The sequence below is a fragment of the Myodes glareolus genome, chromosome 26, assembly GCF_982192425.1.
Source record: "Myodes glareolus chromosome 26, mMyoGla1.1, whole genome shotgun sequence".
Taxonomy (NCBI): domain Eukaryota; kingdom Metazoa; phylum Chordata; class Mammalia; order Rodentia; family Cricetidae; genus Myodes; species Myodes glareolus.
In genome coordinates, this window is record NC_142051.1 from 23,750,565 (window position 1) to 23,773,253 (window position 22,689).

General features: G+C 37.6%; 1 protein-coding gene across 1 annotated transcript in view; it reads left to right on the top strand.

Moving 5' to 3' along the window:
- Positions 1 to 22,689, top strand: part of Otogl (otogelin like) — a 117,044-nt gene that overhangs the window by 81,324 nt on the left and 13,031 nt on the right. Inside the window, exons 30-46 of the mRNA XM_085683473.2 lie at positions 925 to 1,004; positions 3,031 to 3,072; positions 7,191 to 7,246; positions 8,123 to 8,300; positions 9,772 to 9,914; positions 10,141 to 10,164; positions 10,255 to 10,347; positions 12,406 to 12,595; positions 15,468 to 15,682; positions 17,178 to 17,319; positions 18,228 to 18,413; positions 19,363 to 19,575; positions 19,967 to 20,071; positions 20,314 to 20,421; positions 21,596 to 21,697; positions 22,014 to 22,118; positions 22,204 to 22,244. Of these exons, the coding sequence (XP_085539599.2) occupies positions 925 to 1,004; positions 3,031 to 3,072; positions 7,191 to 7,246; positions 8,123 to 8,300; positions 9,772 to 9,914; positions 10,141 to 10,164; positions 10,255 to 10,347; positions 12,406 to 12,595; positions 15,468 to 15,682; positions 17,178 to 17,319; positions 18,228 to 18,413; positions 19,363 to 19,575; positions 19,967 to 20,071; positions 20,314 to 20,421; positions 21,596 to 21,697; positions 22,014 to 22,118; positions 22,204 to 22,244 (2,023 nt within the window). The remainder of the gene's footprint in view (positions 1 to 924; positions 1,005 to 3,030; positions 3,073 to 7,190; positions 7,247 to 8,122; positions 8,301 to 9,771; positions 9,915 to 10,140; positions 10,165 to 10,254; positions 10,348 to 12,405; positions 12,596 to 15,467; positions 15,683 to 17,177; positions 17,320 to 18,227; positions 18,414 to 19,362; positions 19,576 to 19,966; positions 20,072 to 20,313; positions 20,422 to 21,595; positions 21,698 to 22,013; positions 22,119 to 22,203; positions 22,245 to 22,689) is intronic.

Sequence of the window (22,689 nt, forward strand, 5' to 3'; positions counted from 1 at the left end):
TGGATGACAGGAAAATATGATTTCCGTCAGGCTTTGGTCTTATTCCTAGGAAGAGAAGTGACCTACATGCCATCTTTAGGTTTGTGCACACAGTGCCTAAGCCCATGGTGTCTTGAAAATTTTGAGACTGTCCCTTTACTTCTGTGACTCCTATAAGTAATGGGGTTTCTTATTCAAGTCACATACTTCTTGGGTCTTAAAACGGGTCTTTCTCCAACTCATAATTAGATACACTCTCACCTATATCACTGAAGGAATTTGGGTACAAATATTAATTCCCCCGAGAACTTGCACCTTCACCGTTATTCCTCCTTGTCTATATGAAAAAAAAACCCCTCTTCTGTGAACCACTCCATTTCTTTCTGTGTGAGATCTCAATTCTCCTTTCAGGGAGGTTAGGGCTGAATAATAGGCAGCTAAAGCCACCGTTGACGTTGTCTGTCCTATAAACCTCTTCAGGACAATACTAGTCAAACTTCATAGCAATCTGCTCAGATATTTGGAATATAGAAGTGAGAGTAGAGGTCAGAGAGATGACTCCATGATTAGGTGTCCCTGTAGATTTTAGATACAGTCTGAGTTGGGTTCCTGTTATTCACAGTGGGTATCTCACAACTGTTTCCAGGGTATCTAATACCCTCTTCTGATCTCCGTAAGCATCTGCACACACATGGTATACATTCTCTCTCTCTCTCTCTCTCTCTTTCTTTCTCTCTCTCTCTCTCTCTCTCTCTCACACACACACACATTCACACACATGCACACATGCACACATACACACACACACACACTTAAAAATAAAGAAGTAAAGTTCTCCCAAGTGTCTGATGATGAAGATTTTTTAAACATACTAAACCTCAGTTGCAAATATATAATGCGGATTTTTCTATTTACACTTTATTTCATTTATTTTTTCACTTAAAGGGTTGAAGGATGTTTGCCGCACTGCCCCAAGCATATGATCCTGGACGAGGTGACACTTAAATGTGTTTATCCAGAAGACTGTAAGTGTGGACCGTGCTTAATTTACTGTTTAAAATGAAAAGCACAGATAATTTTTTTCTGAGGAAAATAGTTACAGTCAGAAGTTTGAGAAAGAAAATAACTTATTTCAATCCCCTCATCATTGGGCTGTTTTATAACTTCCCAATTGTTTTCTTTTTGTAAAAATTTATTTATTTATTTATTATTAAAAATTTCCACCTCCTCCCCTTCTCCCACTTCCCTCCTCTCCCCTCCCCACTCCTCCTCTCCCTCCTTCTCCAGGCCAAAGAGCAGTCAGGGTTCCCTATCCTATGGGAAGTCCAAGGTCCTCCTCACTCCCCCCAGCCCAATTATTTTCTTAAACATATCCATGTTGCTTCTCATATCTCTTTCTTGTGATTTCTTTTTTTAAAGACTGTGAGACTTTTGATTTTTATTGAACTCTACATCTATATTTCTCTGCACCCCTCTCTGCTTCTCCCCTCCCCTTCAACACTCCCCCAAGGTCCCCATGCTCCCAATTTACTCAGGAGATCTTGTTTTTCTTTTTTCTACTTCCCATGTAGATTAGATATTTATATCTCTCTCTTAGTGTTCCCATTGTTGTCTAAGTTCTCTGGGATTGTGATTTGTAGGCTGGTTTTCTTTGCTTTATGTTTAAAATCCACCTCTATGAGTGAGTACATGTGATATTTGGCTTTCTGTGTCTGGGTTACCTCACTCAAAATGGTGTTTTCAAGCTCCATCTATTTGCCTGCAAAATTCAAGCTATCATTACTTTTTTCTGCTGTGTAGTACTACATTGTGTAAATATACCACATTTTCCTTATCCATTCTTCAGTGAAAGGGCATTTAGGTTGTTTCCAGGGTCTAGCTATGGCAAACAATGCTGCTATGAACATAGTTGAGTACGTGTCCTTGTGACACAATTGAGCATCCTTTGGATATATACCCGAAAGTTGAATTACTGGGTCTTGAGGAAGGTTGTTTCCTAATTTTCTGAGAGATCACCACACTGACATCCAAAAAGGCTGTACCAGCTTGCATTCCCACCAGCAATGCAGAAGTGTTCCCTTTTCCCCACAGCCTCTCCAGCATAAGTTGTCATCAGTGTTTTTGATCTTGGCCATTCTTACAGGTATAAGATGAAATCTCAAAGTTGTTTTGATTTGTATTTCTCTGATGACTAAGGATGTTGAACATTTTCTTAAGAGTCTTTCAGCCATTTTAGATTCCTCTGTGGAGAGTTCTCTGTTTAAGTCTGTACTCCATTTTTTATTGGATTATTTATACTTTTGATGACCAATTTCTTGAGTTTTTTGTATATTTTGGAGATCAGATCTGTCTGATGTGGGGTTAGTGAAGATCTTTTCTCATTCTGTAGGCTATTATTTTGTCTTGATGACTGTGTTCTTTTCTTTACAAAAGCTTTTCAGTTTCAGGAGGTCCCATTTATTAATTGTTTCTCTCAGTGTCTGTGCTGCTGGGGTTATATTTAGGAAGTGGTATCCTGTGCCAATGTGCTCAAGTGTACTTCCCACTTTCTCTTCTATAAGGTTCAGTCTGACTAGCTTTATGTTAATGTCTTTGATCTATTTGGACTTGAGTTTTGTGTATGGTAATAGATATTGGTCTATTTTCATTCTTCTACATGTTGATATCCAGTTATGCCAGCACCATTTGTTAAATACGTTTTCTTTTTTTCCATTTAATATTTTTTGATTCTTTGTCAAAAATCAGGTGTTCATAGGTGTGTGGATTGGTATCTGGGTCTTCTATTCGGTTCCTTTGGTCCTCCTGTCTGTTCTTATGCCAATACCAGGCTGTTTTCAGTACAGTAGCTCTGTAGTAGAGTTTGAAGTCAGGAACTGTGATGACTCTAGAAATTCTTTTATTGTATCAGGATTGTTTTGGCTATCCTGGGTTTTCCTTTTTTGTGATTTCTTTCCTTAAATATTCCCCTTTAAGGCAAAGAGCTGTATGTGTTAGGTGAGTCTTCTTTTATGTAACTACAGATTAAGGCAGGGCACCTCTGTTTCTTTGCAGGCATACCACTGATTCCCACAGAACCTGCATTAGTGCCACCAGGTAAGGAGCCATACCCAGGGATTTGGGGAGAGCTACAATTTTAAACAGCAAATTTAGCATTCAGCAATACAAGCCTGGGCCCCTTTATCCCAGCTGCTACTACATGGACTACCAAATTGACAAAAACCCCAAAGGTGACTTTTGTTTTTATTAAGGGGCTGTGTGAGGATTCTGCAACTGGTCCACCTCCTTCTCCATTTCAGATCGTGTAGGCTACTAAGGCTTCTTTCAAATTCATGGTAGTGGAAGTTGGCTTTCAGAAGATGTATATAATCCAGGTTTCCTCCGAAACTTTCCTTGATATTTTGGATTCTGACCAAACTTCTGAGGAATCATTTGGGGCTCCTACCCTCACATACCTCCCTCACTGTGAAACTTGCTCGATGAAATGATTTCATAAATCCACTCATAGAGTCTTGCCGAGATTAATATACTCCTCCAGGGGTTGTGATTTACAAAAGTTTAGTTACATTTAGTTAGCCTCAGTTGAATAATGTGCCTGGTTCTCTCTGGGCACTTGGATAGGGTGGGGATGTTTAAGAGCTCATAAATTCTATCTTAATATAAACAATTGTTGACGAAGTATTGCAAAACAAAGAGCACTCCATGTGTATAGCTTCCAACCAAGCATGGATCAAAAGTATTTGGAAAAATATTCCTGTGGGTAAATGACATATAAAATGTTCCTCTTACATAATAACATATAAAATACAAACATATAAAATGTTCCTAAAACATAAGCTAAATTCTTGTTCGTGTAGCTTTTACATTATACTAGACATAAGTAATTTAAGACAAAAGGTGATGTAAGTATACAGAAAGACACATAGGTTATATGCAAATACGACACTAACTAGTGTTAGGGACTTGATCACCCACAGGTCATGGTATTTGTGGATCTTGATCCCTCAAGAATACTGAAGGATGACTTTATTACAATGCTGGCACACAGGAACAACTTACAGAAGGGCATGCTTATTATTTTGGAGGTAAAGCCTCAAAAAACCATCTGTAGAGTTATCAGTAGACAGGAGGTGAGTGTCTAGAAGAAGCAAAAATTAAAAGATTAAAGCTTGAAAGCCCAACATGTGTGAAGGTTTAGAGGGAACCTGTAATCCGGGTGGTGGCGCACACCTTTAATCCCAACACTCGGGAGGCAGAGGCAGGCGGATCTCTGTGAGTCTGAGGCCAGCCTGGTCTACAGGACGAGTTCCAGGACAGGCTCGAAAGCTACATAGAGAAATTCTGTCTTGACAAACCAAAACAACAACAACAACAACAACAACAACGGAACACATCATGCAAGCAAATGTATTTTGTATATTCGGAATTGAGCCAAGAGACTGAATAAAAGATCTAAGGTAAAAGATCCATGACAAGAAGGATTTTTTTTTCTGAAGGCAATCACTAAAGGATTTTAAGTACTCTGTGATATTTCCCAAGTTTGTGCTTCATTACCATACTCACCATGGTCACCACTCTTATGAGCCAACATTTACTGCATTTATTGTGTGTTTATTAAGTGCCAGTCACTGGGGCAAGTTCTTGGCATCTACTTCCTTCTTGTGGAGATGAGGAATTGATCTGTCATTGTAAACATTTATGTTGGGAAGGCCAGAGACCCTTTTACTACTTCACTGAAACTGTGAATGAATAAGTCTATGAAATAAGACTGAATATTCTGTCATCAGTACATAGACTGTAAATTCTACATACTGCTGTTTACTTTGATCCCACAAATCAATATTCAACATATATCTCAAATGTTTAAGTAATGATTCATATGTAGTACATATGTATTATACTTCATAGACTACAATAGAAAGATGATTTATAGTTGTATATAGCATATATATGTACATATATATTTATTTTCCTAAGGTGCCCATTAAGTAATAAATGAGTGCATCAAGCTTAAAGAATATAAGATTAATATGAAAATCAATTGTCTTTTGCTACACAAGCAGTTCAACGTCTGAAAAAAATAAAGAAAATTGCTTCATTTATAGTGCCATCAAAAATAAATAAAATATGCTTGGAATGGCGGTGCATGTATTTAATCCTAACACTAGGGAGTCAGAGGAGGGAAGATCTCTATAAATTCAAGGTTGAACTGGTCTACATGGTGAATTCCTGGACAGCCTGTGAAATCCTTTTTAAACCAACATTCACAAATGATATGAAATACTTGAGAATACGTTTAGTAAAATAATCTGAAATGTGGTTGCATTGTAATAAACAAAACATTATATAAAAAATTAGGTAGAAGAAAACACATGGGATGGAATCCTGCATTCATGGATTAGAAGAGTTTCTATTTTTGAGGCAGCAGCACTTGATATTTGACTCTTCAGCAATCTACAAAGTGATCCCGAAGCATTTGAAAATACAAATGTTCTGGAATAGCCAAAAATCATGTCCCCAAAGACCCAGGGAATATGGAGAGTCACACATCTCAATTTTAAATGTCCTGTGTTTGTCCTGAGATCTCAGCCAGCACAATTCTATAGTCAGACACTGCTGGTCACTCAGTGATAAATTTAACATCATTGAAGCAGCATTGACCTGGAAACAATGTGTCCTCTGCATTGAAGAACATACTAACACCCAGTTACTTGTTTCCTTTCTGATTTTGTGCTGGGACTAAATGAGAAATTGATATCATTTTACTTGGAAAATGACATTTAAGTCTTTATTAAGCCTCACTCTCTGCATGAGTCAACATCTAGACATGATAACATGAACATTGTTCATTTGATCAACGAGTGGGATTTTTAAAATACATTTTAACTGTTCCTCAAGTTAGATACTATAAAATAGGACACGTGATAAGTTTAACTGCAGAATTCACTAACATTGTGTAAGAGTTATCTTGTAGATTATGATACACTGAAAATGACTCTTCAAAAATGTGTATGTCTTCAACTCTTATTGGTCTTTGTGTGGCATTTCATGGCAAATAGACTTAACTAATGGGAAGTGGTTGACTTATTTGTGACTGGACTTCAATCTGGGAGTCTTGGCCTGAATTATCCACATAGGTCCAATGTAGTCACCAGGTCAGGAAAATGATGCAGCAGACACAGTAGCGAGGGGGAAGAGAGAGAGGGAGGGAGAGAGAGAGAGAGAGAGAGAGAGAGAGAGAGAGAGAGAGAGAGAGAGAGAGAGAGGAGAGAGAGAGAGAGAGGGCGAGAGAGAGAGAGAGAGAGAGAGAGAGAGAGAGAGAGAGAGAGAGAGAGAGAGGCTGTTTTAAAGAAGGAAACATGAGCCAAGGACTCCAGGCAATCTGGAAGGGCCAAGGAAACCCTCTTCCCTAGAACTTACAGAAGAAAGCTATACCAACACATTGGTCTTGGGAATCTCATTTCTAAAGCTGCAATATGATAAAGTGGTGATATTTTAAGCTTCTAAAATTTGTGATAATTTGTAACAGCAATGGGAACCACTGTGTAGTATTTTTAAATCCTGTGAATGATAAATTACAGTTAAAGCTAGCAAAGACTCCAGCCACTTGCCTTGGCTGTCCTGTTGTTATTCATACCGAGTATTTTAGGCACGATGTCAGTACTGATAGAAAGTGTTAGAATGTGTTTTGCAGACAAGCCTGTTGAGCCTGTGTGTCGGTCTCTCCATCACACTCACACTGGGTTGCCACATGGTCCCACAGAGCATCATCTGTTCTGCCTGAAAAGAGACCAAGCTGGAGGTTGACAAGTGAAAGGGACTAGATTCACAATTTAACGTTGACACCCAATGGGGTTTTGTAGCTCCTGAGGGGTATTTGGTGATTCCCTTGATATTTTTATCTGTTCAGATAGTGATGCTACATCATCTAATCAGTGAGATTGTTGATAAAAACATCACGAAGTGGTAGTATTCTAGAGTCAGGAATCCCGAGTTAGAATTTGCCCATACTATTTACCAGATTTGTCAAGGGCTTCGTTTCTACCTCTGCAAAATTACCAAGTTATTTTTATTTCATCCAGTTTGCTTGATACCTGGAAGGAATGAATGAAATAGACAACGTAAAACTTCTAAGCACATTTGAAAACCACATTTAGCATCCTTTCATGGTCTCTCCTATCCTACTCACAGGGACATGTTTTTATTTCTTGTAGATGCAGACATGGTTACTCCATCAGATGTGACTCCAACTACAGGTTTGGAATGTGAGGTATGGCTGTGTGTCTATTTCAGCTGCTCATTGTTTTCAATAGCACTTGTACTAATCTGTGTATCGCTGGACAAACACTAATTCCCTTTGGCACAGCATCCAGTTAATTGCTAAAAGAGAGGCAGGATATACGCTGCATGTTTGTAACTGTAATTACATTGTATGCGTGTGTGTCATGTTTGGGTGTGCATTCACACATATGTGTGCCATGTTAAAGCCAGAGGACAACTTTAGGTGTTGGTTCTCAGGACTCATCCACCTTATTTTTTTTGACAGAGTTTCTCAAAGGCCTGGCTCTTGTGAGTAAGATGTTCTGGTTGAACAATGAGTCCAGGCATCTACTGTCTCTGTCTTTGCAGCTCTGAGTTTACAAGTGTGCACCTCCTCCATGCCAGGCTTTTTAGCAGGAGTTCTAGAGCCTGAAGTCAAGTTTCATGCTTGAAAATCAAGCACTTTACTGATTGTTGCGTCTCTATCATCCACAATTGTGCTTTTTTAAACTAATTCAGATAATTCTTATTGATTTCTAATGGCAATAACAAAATCAAAGTCATAGTTAAGTAAGAACTTAAGAATATTTCCTTGATAATTTGTCCTATTCTAGTTTGGGTGTTTGTTTGAAAAAAGAAAAAAACTCTTGCTTAAACGTCTGATACAACTGATCTCAAGTCAGTGTTAATGTAAATCTTAAGTATATATCGATTATTACAGAGATGGTCAGATAACAAAAATTAGAGCGAATTCTGAATTATCTTGCAAAAGGTTTTGGCTGATTGCCTGTATACTTATAAGAACAATGTGAATGTGAAATTTAAACTCCAATGAAAGCATTAGTTGAACTTGAGAACTTACCTGGTTTTGCTCTCCTGTTATCAGCCTCAACAGTTTGATCCTGTTTACAACTGTAGCCAGTACATCTGCCTTAATATGGAATGGACCTTTTACAACTGGTCGCTGAACTGCCCAAAGGACTTGGAAATGCCTGATTGCGGGTTCCGGGGATGGCCTGTTCAAGTCAACAGTGATATATGCTGTCCTGAGTGGGAGTGTCCCTGTGAGTTTGCATTTCTCATACGGTGAACAGTATCTCTGAATCAGAGAACAGTGTTGAGGTTTTTTGTTTTGTTTTGTGTTTTGTTGTTTGTTTTTAAATTATCATGTCAATACATACACTCACATACACAAACACACACACACACACACCTTTTCACTTTATACCTCAAGTATATTTTAATGAGGCTTGTAAAAAATGTTTCCCCATTTAGAACTGAGTGCATTAAAACAGATTCAGAAAGCTTGAAGGCATTTTGGAAACAAGGCAGAGCCTTGTATGAACAGAATGGATCTTGTAATTGACTGTGATCCTGCTTTCATGCCAATAGCAGGTATTAGCATCTCGAGAACTTGTTATGGCAGAGTATTCGAGCCCATCTCTAGATTTTCTGGTCCCTGGAGTAGGTCTGGGTAATTTGTGTTTAAAAATGTATTTTTAAAAAATCCAGTATATGCAGAGGAAACAAGTCCCAGTGTCATTGTCAATGGCTTTTCAGAAAGACTTCGGGCCAGCCACATTCAGAGAATCTGGTTGGATCACGTGCTCGTTCAGTCCCAGTCCAACTGGCCTTGGTGAACTCTCATTAAATCAGTCCCCTTGTATCAGTGGGTGATCGCACCCCTCGCGGTCCTGTTTTCTTTTTTCATGTTCTTCCTCCTTCTGCTCCTCATTTGGACCTTGGGGGGCTCAGTCCAGTGTTCCAATGTGGGTCTCCGTCTGTATCGCCATCCATCGTCGGATAAAGGTTCTCTCTGGTCATGCCTTCTTTGCTCACGTTCTCTTTCCTTCTGCTTCTCGTTTGGACCTAGGGAGTTAAGTCCAGTGTTCCAATGTGGGTCTCTGTCTCTATCTCCGTCCATCGCCAGATGAAGGTTCTGGGACTCTTGTCATATACTGGATTTTTTGGGATCCAGTCTGTTTGGATACTCACCTTCCTGGACCTGGAGGGAGGGGGGAGGAACTTGAACTACCCACAGGGCAGGAAACCCTGACTGCTCTTTGGGATGGAGAGGGAGTAGGAGAGGGAGTAGGGGGAGTGGGAGGGTGTTGGGAGGGGGGCGGAAATGGAAACTTTTATAATTTAATAAACTTCGGAAAAAATGTATTTTTAAACAATTTTATATATATTTATATGTTCTTTGGTTAAAAGCCTCCCTCATTATCCTCTCTTATCTTCCTCTCCACACAGAGATTTAAGCTACAAGAAGAGGAAGTTATATTTCCCAGTAAGGTGGCCACTTGTACATTGTCCCCACCCATGGAAATAATCCCCATCCATGATCACACAACAAATCCCAGTTAAGGCAGTGGGGGACACACACACACATACACATACACACACACACACACACCAAAACACAACATGAGAGTAGCAGGGGAGTTGGGAAGAAGGTATATTTTTATGAGAGAAATTAGTTCTAAAATTCAAGTAGTAGTTTAAGAACTTTCACTCTGCACGGTTTTGGTCTAGGTCGGTGCTCAATGTTGTCAGAGCTGAGCATCATCACATTTGATGGAAACAGTGCTGCCCTGTCCAGCAAGGCTTCTTACATCCTAGTAAGAATCCCTGGGGAAATTGTCGTTGTTCACATTGAAAAATGTTCCATGAATCAGGTAGGTTATCAGCCATCTTGGGGTCATTTCTTCCTAAATCTGTAGCTCACTGTAACATCCTGGCATCCACAGTGATAAAATACTAAACAAGACTGATCTTTTAGTATTGAAACAAAGGAAGTTTTCATGGAAAAGTATTTGTCATAGATTTATAATATTACTCTGATGGGTTGGAAGGATAATCAATGCATTCATTTTAAATGCGTGTCTTTCTTTATTCCCCCAGAATGGAAATGCCCTTAAAAAACCAGTGAGTATCTGTGAATAATTTTGCAGGCTCCTTTTGCTTGTCACTAAAACTACTTAACATCATAAAATTTTAATTTGTTTTCAAATAAAGGCTTCTTTTGGAAGGATCTCAGGGCTTTGTTTTAAGAAGCTAAATGTGACAACATCTACACACCAAATACTTATTAATAGAGCTGCAAGAAAGGTAAGAGCAAGCAATTAAGATATGTTCTCATATGGGATTAGAGTAGGAAATTATGCAAAACAATCGTTTTCATAAAAGGAGGAATTAGACATGAGTGTATTTTTTATTGCTCTTGTGAATAAGTATTTTTGTCATGGAAAGTTAAAGGCTGTGGGTTTTTTTTTTGTTGTTGTTTTTCTTTTTCTTTTCTTTGTTTTTTTTGTTTTTTTTTTTAAAGGATGTGTTTCTTAGTTTGGTATTTTCCCTCCATCTATGTGAAGGCATTTCAAATGGTTATTCTCCACGAGACTAATGGAGGGTCACATTACACCTGCCGCACACTCTCAGATGGTGTGTGAGTCACCAAACTTCTACTTCCAGAACTAAGATTCATGTTTCACGTCAGGTGAAGGAAAGGATGTGGAGAGGAAGGAACACACTGTAGAAAACAGCAGTAGCAATAACTTGCCAGGGAAGAGCCCCAGGAGAATGGCAGACTGATGGCTTGTTCGGGAGTGTTGACACCACTCTATTTTAATGAATAAGTACTAACTTAAAAATAAAAATAACATATTCAAATTTATCCTAATAACATAAACCAAAGTGATGAAGTGCTTGAAAGGAGTTGAGCGATTTTATCGGAAAAGCTCTAATCTGAGGAATCTGTTTAGCATGTAAAATTGAATTGTCCTGAATAATTGAAGTATGGGGACCTTGGGAGAGGGTTGAAGGGGAGGGAAGAGGCCAGGAAGGGAGCAGAGAAAAATGTAGAGCTCAACAAAAATCAATAAAAATTAGCTTAAACAAACTGACTTGTCAGATGAATACATCATTTAGCTCTAACTGGTTCAATCTAAAGAATAAAGAAAAATGTACAAAGGTTTTGCTTTACATGGATGGCCTACTATCTTGCTTTCTAGACATAATTACTGCATTGCCACAATTCCCTCGATTCTATGATGTAATTAATATTAAAATGAACATAAAATAAGATAGTAAAAGAGTTTAACTAAGTAAAACTTAAAATATGCAAGTATGGTAATTTTTAGATGATAGCGCTTGCATTTTTTATTTCGATAGAAGTTGATAGAGTATATGGTAAATAGCCTCAAATATAGTAACTGCTATTATTTTGAGCATTTGGATAGAGGGGATTATTATTATTTTCCTCATTTGAACATATTCCTGGACAACTGCTGGTCATTTGTTAAATTAATATCCAGCTGTTAACAGTATTATCTGAGACAATACAGCACTGATACTAATATTAATTAATCTGCAGTTGTGTGGCTTTTGTATTCTTGTCTGGTGATTGAAACATAGGAAGTATAGGGATTAAAATTATGAGCGATATATCAGAGAAATACAGAAAGAAAGTGATATACTCACAGAGGGGGTCAAACAGGCCTATATGGAGGAGATGAATCCTGATGTCTTAAAGAGTGGGAAGAAAGCAGGGAGTAGAAGAGGCAACAGGATTAGGGTCCAAAGATGGAGACCCAGAAAATTGGTGAGAGAGTTAACTACCAAAATTGCTGTTACTTATAAATCATGGTTCTATATCATGGTAATGACCTCAAATCACTGTTATTTTTTTTAAAGTATAATCTCCTTGGGCTGTCTGCTTTAAAAGTATCAAGTAGACATGCTGATAATTAAGTCCAGAATCTCAACAAAACCAAGGAAGTAGAATCACTGAGATACTTAATCTTTATTAAGTTTGAAAGATATTTTTTCTGAACATCATTACTCTTGAATCTTGGGTTAGAAGAAAAAGTATCTCTGTCTTAAATTAATCCTAGTAAATAATGGTCTGGTCATCATGTTGAGGGAATCAGGCTAAAAAAAATATGTGAAACAAATTTACTTTTCAGAAAAAGTAAAATACAAAGAGAGAATGTTGAATATATCAAGGCATAGCAAAGGGTCAACAAGAAGACTAAAAGTTATCAAAAGGTGTGGGGTGGCAGAGAAGTAAAATTTCATACACTAAAAATCCTACACGATGCAAAAGGCTAATTTTATTTTCTATATTTTAAGAAATCTTCTCCTAAGGGCTATATATATATGTTATTCTAGGTAGATGTGGATTCTATTGTCGTGCCTTTGCCCTTTTCAAGTCAAGAACTGTTCATAGAAGATTCTGGCACAATGTATGTGATTACTACTCCTGCTGGGTTAGTCATAAAGTGGGCTCACCTTACAGGAATCATAGACATTCACTTCGGACCCCAGTTTAACTTGTCGTCCTATACAGAAGGACTCTGTGGTGAGTTTCGATGTTGAGATCTCTTGTTTTCTTATGTGTTTTCCTTCTTACATACATTGTTTTGGACACCAATGACCCACTTTGCAGACTGAGATGTGACTGATGGTCATGCTTAGTTCTACACGAGAGTACTTTAGGAATCAATGACTTTCAATAAAGGCTAATGAAGTAAGGAAAAGTATTTTCAAGTTTAGATATTCTATTTAAATGCACATTTGTTATATCTTCCTACACTATGTATTGGTCATCTTTACAGAACATTCATAATATGTTAGGTATATTTTAAGTCACTGAATTTTAGCCTGCACTAATATATTGGTCCCAGAGTTATCTTAATTTATGTGTTTAAAACACGATGTATAAAAATTAAAGGCTTTTATATATTTGTTTCTTTCTTACATTTTAATGTCTGAAAACGGGAAAAACCTAAGCCATTTGAAAGAGTTTAGTGTTCTGAATATTCATGCCAGTTTTATCATAAAATGTATGCTTCATGTTTACCATTATGCCTAGGCTTAATTTTATAATATTTAACACACACACACACACACACACGAAATTATAAGTCAAGCTGGACATGTCTGCAGCCATATAAAAAAAGTTTGAAACTACTACATCTGTTGTCTCTTAGAAAGTACAGTATAAGGGCCCTTCACAATATGATCTAAACACAATATTACATTTTTTTGAACTGCATATACATTAATATTTTGTTAAATATGGTTTACATATTTCTCCAACTACCAAGAATATGTTAAACATAGAACAAACTTCTGCGATGATTTAAGATTACCTTTCTCAAAATAGTTATTATTGAATGTAAATAATAATTCATTAGTTATTGAGTAATAAACCCAACTTTGTAAATTCATAATCATTCCTAGGATGGATCTCTTCTATGTAGTATGGTTTTTTTAAATCTGATTTTCATGATATCTTGCTCTTGTGATGCCAGTCCTTTGGCTAACTAGATTCTAAACAAACAGTGTAGGGCAGAGAGTAGGGTTATATTTGTGCTAGTCACAGGTCATTGCCTAAGTACATAATTACTGTGGTAGATATATGGTTAATTAAAATGGATGCCTGTGTTTCCTCAAGACTGCTAGTCTGAGTGCTAGCTGAAGAAGCTAGTCAAAAAGAGTGAGGCCCAAACTCAGAGGATTCTAGATGGAAAGCCATTATTATATTTTTTTATTTTTAAAATTTTTTATTTAAAAGTCTTTTTTTTCATTTTACATATCAACCTCAGTTCCCCTCCCCCCTTCTCCTGCTCCTTTCTACCTTCTCCTCACCCAACCCCATATCCACTTCTCAGAAAGGGCCAAACCTCCCACGCGGAGTCAACAAAGTCTGGCATATCAAGTTGAGGCAGGACCAAGCCCCTATTATCACAATGGAGCACGGTATTCGTCCATAGGAAATGGACTCCAAATAGCCAGTTCATCCTGGTCCCACTGCCATTATTGGCATCAAATTCTTCATAGTATTGCGAACCCTTGCATGGTGGTTAGAATGAAAATAGTTTTTGAAAATAAATTTAAAACTAACACATAGTTTTTCTATTACTTCTCATTATAAAAGTTTAAATGTAAAGAACTGAGACTACTTTGATGTATGAAGTTATCTAGAGAATCTGACAGCCTTTACTCTTGATGATATTCCTGTCTTGGGATTATAATTTGATGCTTAAAAAATGTTTAATTTACATGTTTTATGGAATAAAGTCCCGAGAATTAAGAAAAAGAACAGTTTAAATTAAGGTGGGATTTAGGCAAGGTTTGATCAGGGCCTTGGGGACATTTCTCTATTATGTTTTTGGCTCTACACTCCACTGATGAAGAGTAAACTTATTTATCTGGCCTTCCTCGCAGAAGCTCAAGGCTAGAGCATGCCAGCAAGTCTGAATACTTTGAAGAAATAGTATCTCTCACCACCCATCCTAGTGTAAACACTGACAGTGATATCCTACTATCGAGTAAATCTTTGTTCCTCAGGCGATTGACATCAGCTGCCTGATTTTGTCTGGATTGTTTATGATCTGTAATTTATAATTTGCCTGGATTATGCCAATTAGTTTCTTTCCTCATTGCTGTTATAAAATATCCTGACAAAATTAATTTAAGGGGAAATATTTATTCTGATTCACAGTTGAAAAATTTAATATCCCATGGCAGGGAAATCAGGACAGCAGAAGCATGAAGCAATGAGTTGTGTCATACTCACAATCAGGAAGCAGAGAGCAATGAATGTTTGTGTTTATCTTTGCTTGTTCTTTCTATTAAGTTTAGGACCCAAGACCTGAGAATGGTGCCACCCACTTTTAGTGTGGATCTTCCTACTTCAATAAACCTAGCTCACATTATTTCCTCACAGACATGCACAAAGACTACAAAATCTTTCAAAGGTCTGTCCATAGATTGATTCCTAGATAATTCTACATCCAGTCAAGTCAATAGTTAGCAGTAATCATTATAATGACCCATTCCTGGAGTTATGTCAAAAACTACATAATGGAATAGAAACAACTGTTAAAAAAACTTTACTACGTTTACACCAAATTTTCCTTGTAGAATGGAAGGCTGGAATTATTCATAGAACATCTGCTGTTCTAGAAAGTATTTAATTTCATTTTAGTTTGAATATTGTAGCAGCAAAATATTCATATACAAGATTTCCTTCATATTCACTTTATATATATATATTTAATAAAAAAGATAATTTTGAAATTTCTATCAATGCCAAATTAAAGGGATAACCAATTCAGATGCTTATAATTTCATTCAAATCAATTTGTTTAAAACCAAGTATTAAAGCCAATTGAGTTGGTGATAATGAAGGTTTTTGCCATCTAAAAGCTGTATGTGCTTTCAAGGAATTTGCAATGACGATCCAGACGATGACCTCAGGATGCAGAATGGCACCATTATTACCAACATGGAAGACATAGAATTATTTATCGGAAGTTGGGAAATTGAGAAATCGTTTGAAGTCACAATGAGAAGACCCGTTAGGAATTGTACTGAACATGATTGCAGCCATTGCATTGAGTTATTGAACAGAGACGTTTTCATTCCGTGCCATGACAAAGTAAGTTAAATGCAGCCAGAAATGAGCGATTGCATTAGAGTTTCTAAGAGAACAAAAAGCCCTAAGCTTCCATTCCTGCTATGGTCTTCTACTGAGAATAGCTTCTCTCTGGTCTTTCTGTCTGTACGTTTGAAGTTCAGAGATGTTTACTCTTCATAAACTTGTAGAAACAGGAAGGATGGTTGTAGTTTTTTTCCTCCGATGCTTTGTTAGAATTGTATAGCTTTCAGGGAAATGGAATTTTCCCATGAATAAATTCCTCTAGCCAAAATAGATCAACAGTGCTTGATAACCTTGTGTAAGAGTTAAGACAGTGAAGCTTTAATCAATTTCTATGACGCTAAGCTCTAGTATGAATAACACAGTCATCACTTGATCAATTTGATTGATTTTTCTGTGCTCTTGTTTCCTCAGTTTGTGACCTCCCCCCTCCTCACTCTCTTGCTTTCTCAGTTTACATGATTAGTAGATAGTTTCAGAGATCCATGTCAATAAAAAATTTTTTTCTTGTTAAAGAGAAAAGGACAAACTAGTACAAAATTTGGTAAGCCATTTACACTAGCATGTATTAGGAACTGTGCTAGAATTCTGTGATGCACAGATAAGGTCCTCCCTGTGCCTCTAGTTTAAAAGAAGGGGAATCTGTGAACCGATAGTTACAATACATGCTATGGAGATACATATGAGTTCAGCTTTAGAAAAGCCTTCAGGAAGATTCACACATCTGAGCCATCTAAAACCACATATTGCCAAAAAAGGAGGAGGGAGAGAGAAAGATCTTGACACTGAAAGCAATGTGGATAAGAGAATATTTGGTACAAAAGTCCATGCAAGGAGAATACTGAGGCATTTTGATACAGTCTATACAGGCGAAAGGCAGTCTAGGGAGAAGAAGGAGGAAGTTGTGGTTTGGAAGGAACTCACGTGGATGACTGTGCTAGGCAGGCAAGCATATTCTATAGTCAGCCTGGACTATGAGTTTCCTGAGGGAATGCACCAAGGCCTCAAAGTAACGGGACAAACTAGTTTTTCCATAGGTTAGTTTACTTCAAAATTCAGATGAACGTAAATGTTAAATGTTTAAATATTTTAAATGCATGCACATAAAATAAACACTCATGCACGTTATTGTTATTTAAATCTTTTTTAAAGCATATTCAATTCTTTTCCTTTATAATTTTTTTCTTTTGGTGTGGCAAAAAATAGTTTTGAAAAATTGAGGGTTAAGAGAAATGTTGATGACATTAATTTACTACTCTGAATATTTTAACTTCATTGAAGCAGAGCCTCACTATGTAGCGCTGGCTAACGTGATCTTGCTATGTTGATCAGGCTGGTATCGAACGCGTCAATCTTCCTGCCTCTGTACCCCATATACTGGCACAAAAGGAATGCTCTTAACCTGATTTTTCAAAAGGTTTTGGGTTAGCTCATGGCCTTTGGGGAAGTTAAAAATGACATATTTTTTTTTAAATATGGTAAAATGCATCTCTAGGTCTCACCAAGGGACTTTTGTGAAAAGATGTGGATTAACTACACCTATCTCTGGAGCTATGAATGTGATGCGATCTCTGCATATGTGGCTCTGTGCAACAAGTTTGATATCTGCGTTCGGTGGAGGACACCTGACTATTGCCGTGAGTGACCGCTAGCACAGTGATATCTTCTAACCATTTGAGAACATCCTCTTCTTCACAATCCTTTCCCCCATTTACTTTGAGTCACAGAATGACTTAGGACATCAAACATGAATGGAAAATGACAACAAATGTCACCATGCCAGTGTTGTCACTGAGTTTCAGAAATAAGAAGGAATTTGGCTCTGTAACCTTCTCCTGTTCCCCTCTTGGTGTGTGACCAGAGGAATCTCCACTCCTGATTCACCATGAACATCTAGCACCATGAACATCGCTAGACATGCTGAAATTGTTCCTCATCAAGACTGTACCAATTTATACCACCTCCCACAAGCTGAGTATTCATTTTTGAACAGTGTGACGTTTTATGAACAGCAGAAATCAACAAGAATTTCTTAAAACATCATTTAGAAACTGCTCAGCAATGCTTCTTTTGGCAGTAAATGATTAAACCTCTACAAGCAGCTCCCTCCCTCTCCCTCTCTCTCTTTTTCTCTCTTTTGACTTAGTTTGAGTTACATGTTTCAGGAGTGTTTCCATGATTATTCTGCAGAGAAATGGAGAATTTGTATCTTCTCTGGCTGCATGGCACAGCAGTTTTGTAATAGTTGACTCCATATATTTATGTGAAAGAGACTTAGACTGGAAATTAGAAATATATATTTGATAGGAATTAAAGAAACCCTTTCAACTACAACACTGAATACCATCTAGATACTTGAAGGATGCCTTTGAAGTCACCAGGCTTACTTCACTTGTGGTTATGCAGTAAATGAAAAATAATCTTTAAAGAATGAAACCATGCAAAATTTGTATCTGCAATGCAGGCTAACTGCTCTCTCTCTCTCAACAAGAATTCATACAGATTACTTTGGTTATTAGCAAATTCTGTCCTTTATTGCTGACAGCTCTGAGCTGCCCAGAGGGAAAGGAATACCAGCCCTGTGTGAGGCCCTGCGAGGCAAGAACGTGTCTCAATAAATGGTTCTATGGGCACTCCTCATGTCTGAATTTGAGAGAGGACTGTGTATGCAAGAATGGAACCATTCTTCACCGGCCAGATAAAACCCTGTGCATCCCAGAGCGAGAATGTGGTAAGGACCCAAGTGCAAAATGATTGCCCAGGAATCCAGCCATCATACATGTACAATATCTTTTACATATTGGAAATATATGCTGAAGGAAACTGATCAAAGATGGCCCAGGAGTTGGAAAGGAAACGAATTTGTAATTTACTTTGAATACAGATTGAGTTGGAGTTAAAAATTAGGATATTTGGTGATGATGGTTCTCAATATTTACTTGTGTGTATGTTAATAACTAGGAAAGAGCAAGGCAAATTAAAAATTAAAAGTAATTTGTGGGATCAATTTTAGTTCTAATTATTTTTTCTGTGGTGGTTCACTTTTGCCTCTGTGATTCTGAGGCTATGTATGGAGAAATAAACAGGACTTAGTCCCTATGGTTATAACACGGAAACATAAAATCGTTAAAAAAACTATTTTGTGCATACAGTGTCTTAAGAAATTAAGAATGAAGGAAATGGTAGATAGGATTATTATCTAGGGAAAACATTTAACTACTCAATGTTCATGTTCAAATTATTTTTGGCATCTTTTCTTCATGGTTGTGACTGATTAGAAAAGCTCATAATTCTGAAAGTTGCAACACAGCACTTTGTTAGTCATTTGGGTCTAAATAATGGCAAGAAGAAAAGGAATTTTGCTAATAATTGAATGGAAGGGCAGGTAGAATAGAAATGTAAGGATGCTTTGAGAAACAGGGTTGTGACTGCCAGTAAGGGAAGTGCCTGTGGAAGGTTGTAGAAAACAATAATGTTTTCTGTGGACTTCATATCAACTTTGGTTAAAGAGCAATGCAATGTAGTAGTCAAAGAAAGAAAAAGAAGAATCTGAGAAAGATTAGATTCATGACCGGTAGCCATATTGGTGGAAGAGTCATGATCCAAAATTCAAGACATCGTAACTTGACTTGCTGTCGCGCCCAGGCTGTAAATGAAATCACATTGTTGATCTTTTAAAGTGTGCACTGACAGCGAAGATCAACCCCGCAGTGCTGGGGAGATTTGGAATGGGGGCATTGATGAGTGTGTGCTCTACAAATGTCTGGAGGATGGGAGCATTATTCCGATAGAGCCTGTCTGTGAAGAAGAGCCCTCCCCCATTTGTGAACGAGAAGCTGAAGTTGTCATGGGCATCGTTGATCAGTTGACCTGTTGCTCTAGAGAAGTTTGTGGTATGTGGATAAACTCGAGCCTTGTAGATATGCATGCCAATGACTGAGAAAAACACAGCAGGCTAACTATGAAGTACTTCCATAAATGCCATTTTCTCAAAATGGGTTATAAAAATTCATGTTAAAATGCTTGCCAGTAACTATTAATAATATTCAACAACTTATGACAAAAGGCAGGGCTCTGAACCTCTGATTCATGACAGTAAAGGATGCAAGAAAATCCCAGAGGATCCTTAGAGCTGGTGCAATCTCTTATACAGCCAGTTGGGTGCCTGTTGGGCTTCATTGGAGTGAAAGCACATTTGGTAGAGCCATTTCCCCACTCTGAGATGGCAGCAAAAGACTCCAGTTGGGCTCACTGCTACTGTAACCCTCTGCTGCTTATTTCTAGGCTGCGACATGACTTTGTGTGACACAACCATCCCGATATGCACGAGTAGTCAGAAGTTGATGGTTGGCTACAGCGCTCTTTCTTGCTGTCCACAGTATGAATGTGGTAAGTCAATCTATTAGGGAAAATAAAGCTCACTGTACATTCTAAAGTGCCGAGGAGGCTTCCTTCCTCTGGGTCTCTATGGATGGAATTTATTGTAAAAGATTGTTAAGTTGCTAATTGATAAACATGCCTTTACATTAAGATTGTCACTCAGTTCAAAGAGAAAAAAAAGCAATAGTCTCATTTTAATTTACCCGTTGTATCCCTCATACAAATTTTTAAATGTATTTGTGATTTTGCAGAATGTGATACATTGAAATGTCCCAGCATTTCAACACCAGATTGCAGAGAAGACCAGTTTATGCTTCAGGTTCAACAAGGAGAACCCTGCTGTTTCTACCCTTTCTGTGGTGAGTGCTCTAGAGAGAATCACAGCAAGAAGAGAAAGGATCTGGGAAGCATCTATTTGTGTGACTCTCATGGGACTCGTGGCAAGCGGCATTATGTTATCTTGTAGGGATTGCTCTAAATAAAAATGATAGGAAACAGAGGACATTGTAAATGACTCTCAATAATGTTACAGCCAGTACTTACACCATCAACAAAAGTATGTGTACCTCTCAAACATCATCCAAATAATAGAATATGGGCTTTTCTTTAATGAGACAAATATCTATCTTTTAAAAAGAAAATTTAGTATGTGCTAGTCTAGAAGACCCAACTAGAATAATATAAGACCATTTAATAACTTAACGTCTACGTATCATCTGTGAACTATAATGAATTCTAGAAAGCACAGGAGAATTAGACACATCTAGGAAGTAACCAGAACAAAGTATTCTGTTTGCTGAACTAGACAGTTAATAATAAGGAAAAGTCTTTCCCCCAGTTCAAGAGAATCATCACACCAGTAATCAAGATATCTCCTCGAATTCCATTGTTTCCTTGACTGCATGTGGCTAGATTAAGTTCCAACAATGATTTAAGGGCAAGTGCAAAAGTCAAGAGGAAGGAGAGGTGCCACCTCTGTCTGCATCTCGTTCTAGTGTCCCTCCATTTCTCATTGCAATTCCATTGAAAGTGATTCTGATAATCAGGCATGGGTTTTCCCACATAGTAGCTGGTCAGGATGCGGCCTGTTTATTAATAGTCATTGTAAGAACTGTGTAGATGAGTCATTTGTCAGAGTCATTCAGAAAATTATCACATCTGGAGGTAGGTATGAACAAGTTCCTCCCACACTGTTCAGCCTTAAGAGAGAGCAATCAATGGCGGAAAAATCAGGTAATTCCAATAAATTAATCAATGCTATGATCTATGCTGTGAGCTATGATATCAATTAATCAGTGCTATGAATTTTGCTTTCAATAAGAGTAAATTCTGGAAATAAATGGCTTATATTTTTGATAAGATATCTTCTTTTGCCTTGTGCTTGGCAAGTATAAAGACGGTAAAGAGCTATGTATTATTTTCCTACCTCCCAATTAAAAACATTACACTCGATTTTGGTATAGTTGATAATCTGAACTAATCATTAACTGGATTTTAGTTTAATATGACTTTGGCTTCTTGTTCAATCTTCAGTGTGTGAAGCATGCACAGAACCAGCTCCACACTGCGCTGATGGGGAATTCCTCACAGTGGATCTGAATACAACACATTTGTGTTGTCCACAGTACTCTTGTGGTAAGGCCATCTTAACTAATTAACAATATCTTAATGTGCCAATAAAAGGTCCAAAAAGAGATAAATGTTTAAGAAGCCCAATGGTGCTCTTAACTTGGACCCCTTCGTCAGGGCTTTTCATGGGATGAGCTGGGCTAGATCAACTAACAATGGCTGAATCCATGCTAGTCATAGGAACACGTGGCAGCGAGAAGTAGAAGAAACCTCTGGGGACATGAAATCCTGCTTTGCCTTGGTAATGACAGCAAGCTAATGAGGACTGGCAAGTCCATGAGATTTATCTTTTCATCTTTCTTCATTTGATTTTTCTTCCTAGTCTGCGAGCCAAATCTTTGTCCTCCACCGTTACTCAACTGCGCAAAAGATATGGACCTGGTGGAAAAGAATGTATCTGGACAGTGTTGCCCAAACTGGCATTGTGGTAACTCATTTCATATCTGAAAGTTTTGCAATAATGAGCTGATATATTTTGACTCAGGTAAACATGTTGGTTTTTTGCCTTTTAGAGTGCAACTGTGAAAATCTTGTCATGCCAACTTGTGAAGTGGTAAGAATGTATATTTTGTTTGCCTTATTGTATTGTTCAAATCAGTAGCTTCTCTCTTGATCTGTTTCATTTCTGAATTATTAAAAATTAATGGAATTTTCCTGGTTTTATTATATCGATGTGGATGGAAATAATGACATTGCATCATAATAGTTAACTTTTTCTAGTTTATTTAAGAAAGTGACCTTGCAAGGTATTACAGGCTTTAACACTAGCACTTGTGAGGCAGAGCCAGGTGGATCTCGGTCAGTTGGAGGCCAGCGTGTCTACATAGTGGGTTCCAGGCCAATCAGGGTTACATAGTAAGATTATTCAAAAAAAGTGACGTAGAAAATATATTATACTGTAATGCAATATTATTTAGCAGACAATTTAATCTACTAACATTATGTCGGTGAAGGTCTCAGTCATTAAAAGGAAGTAAACTATTGAAAAAAGCTGTTTT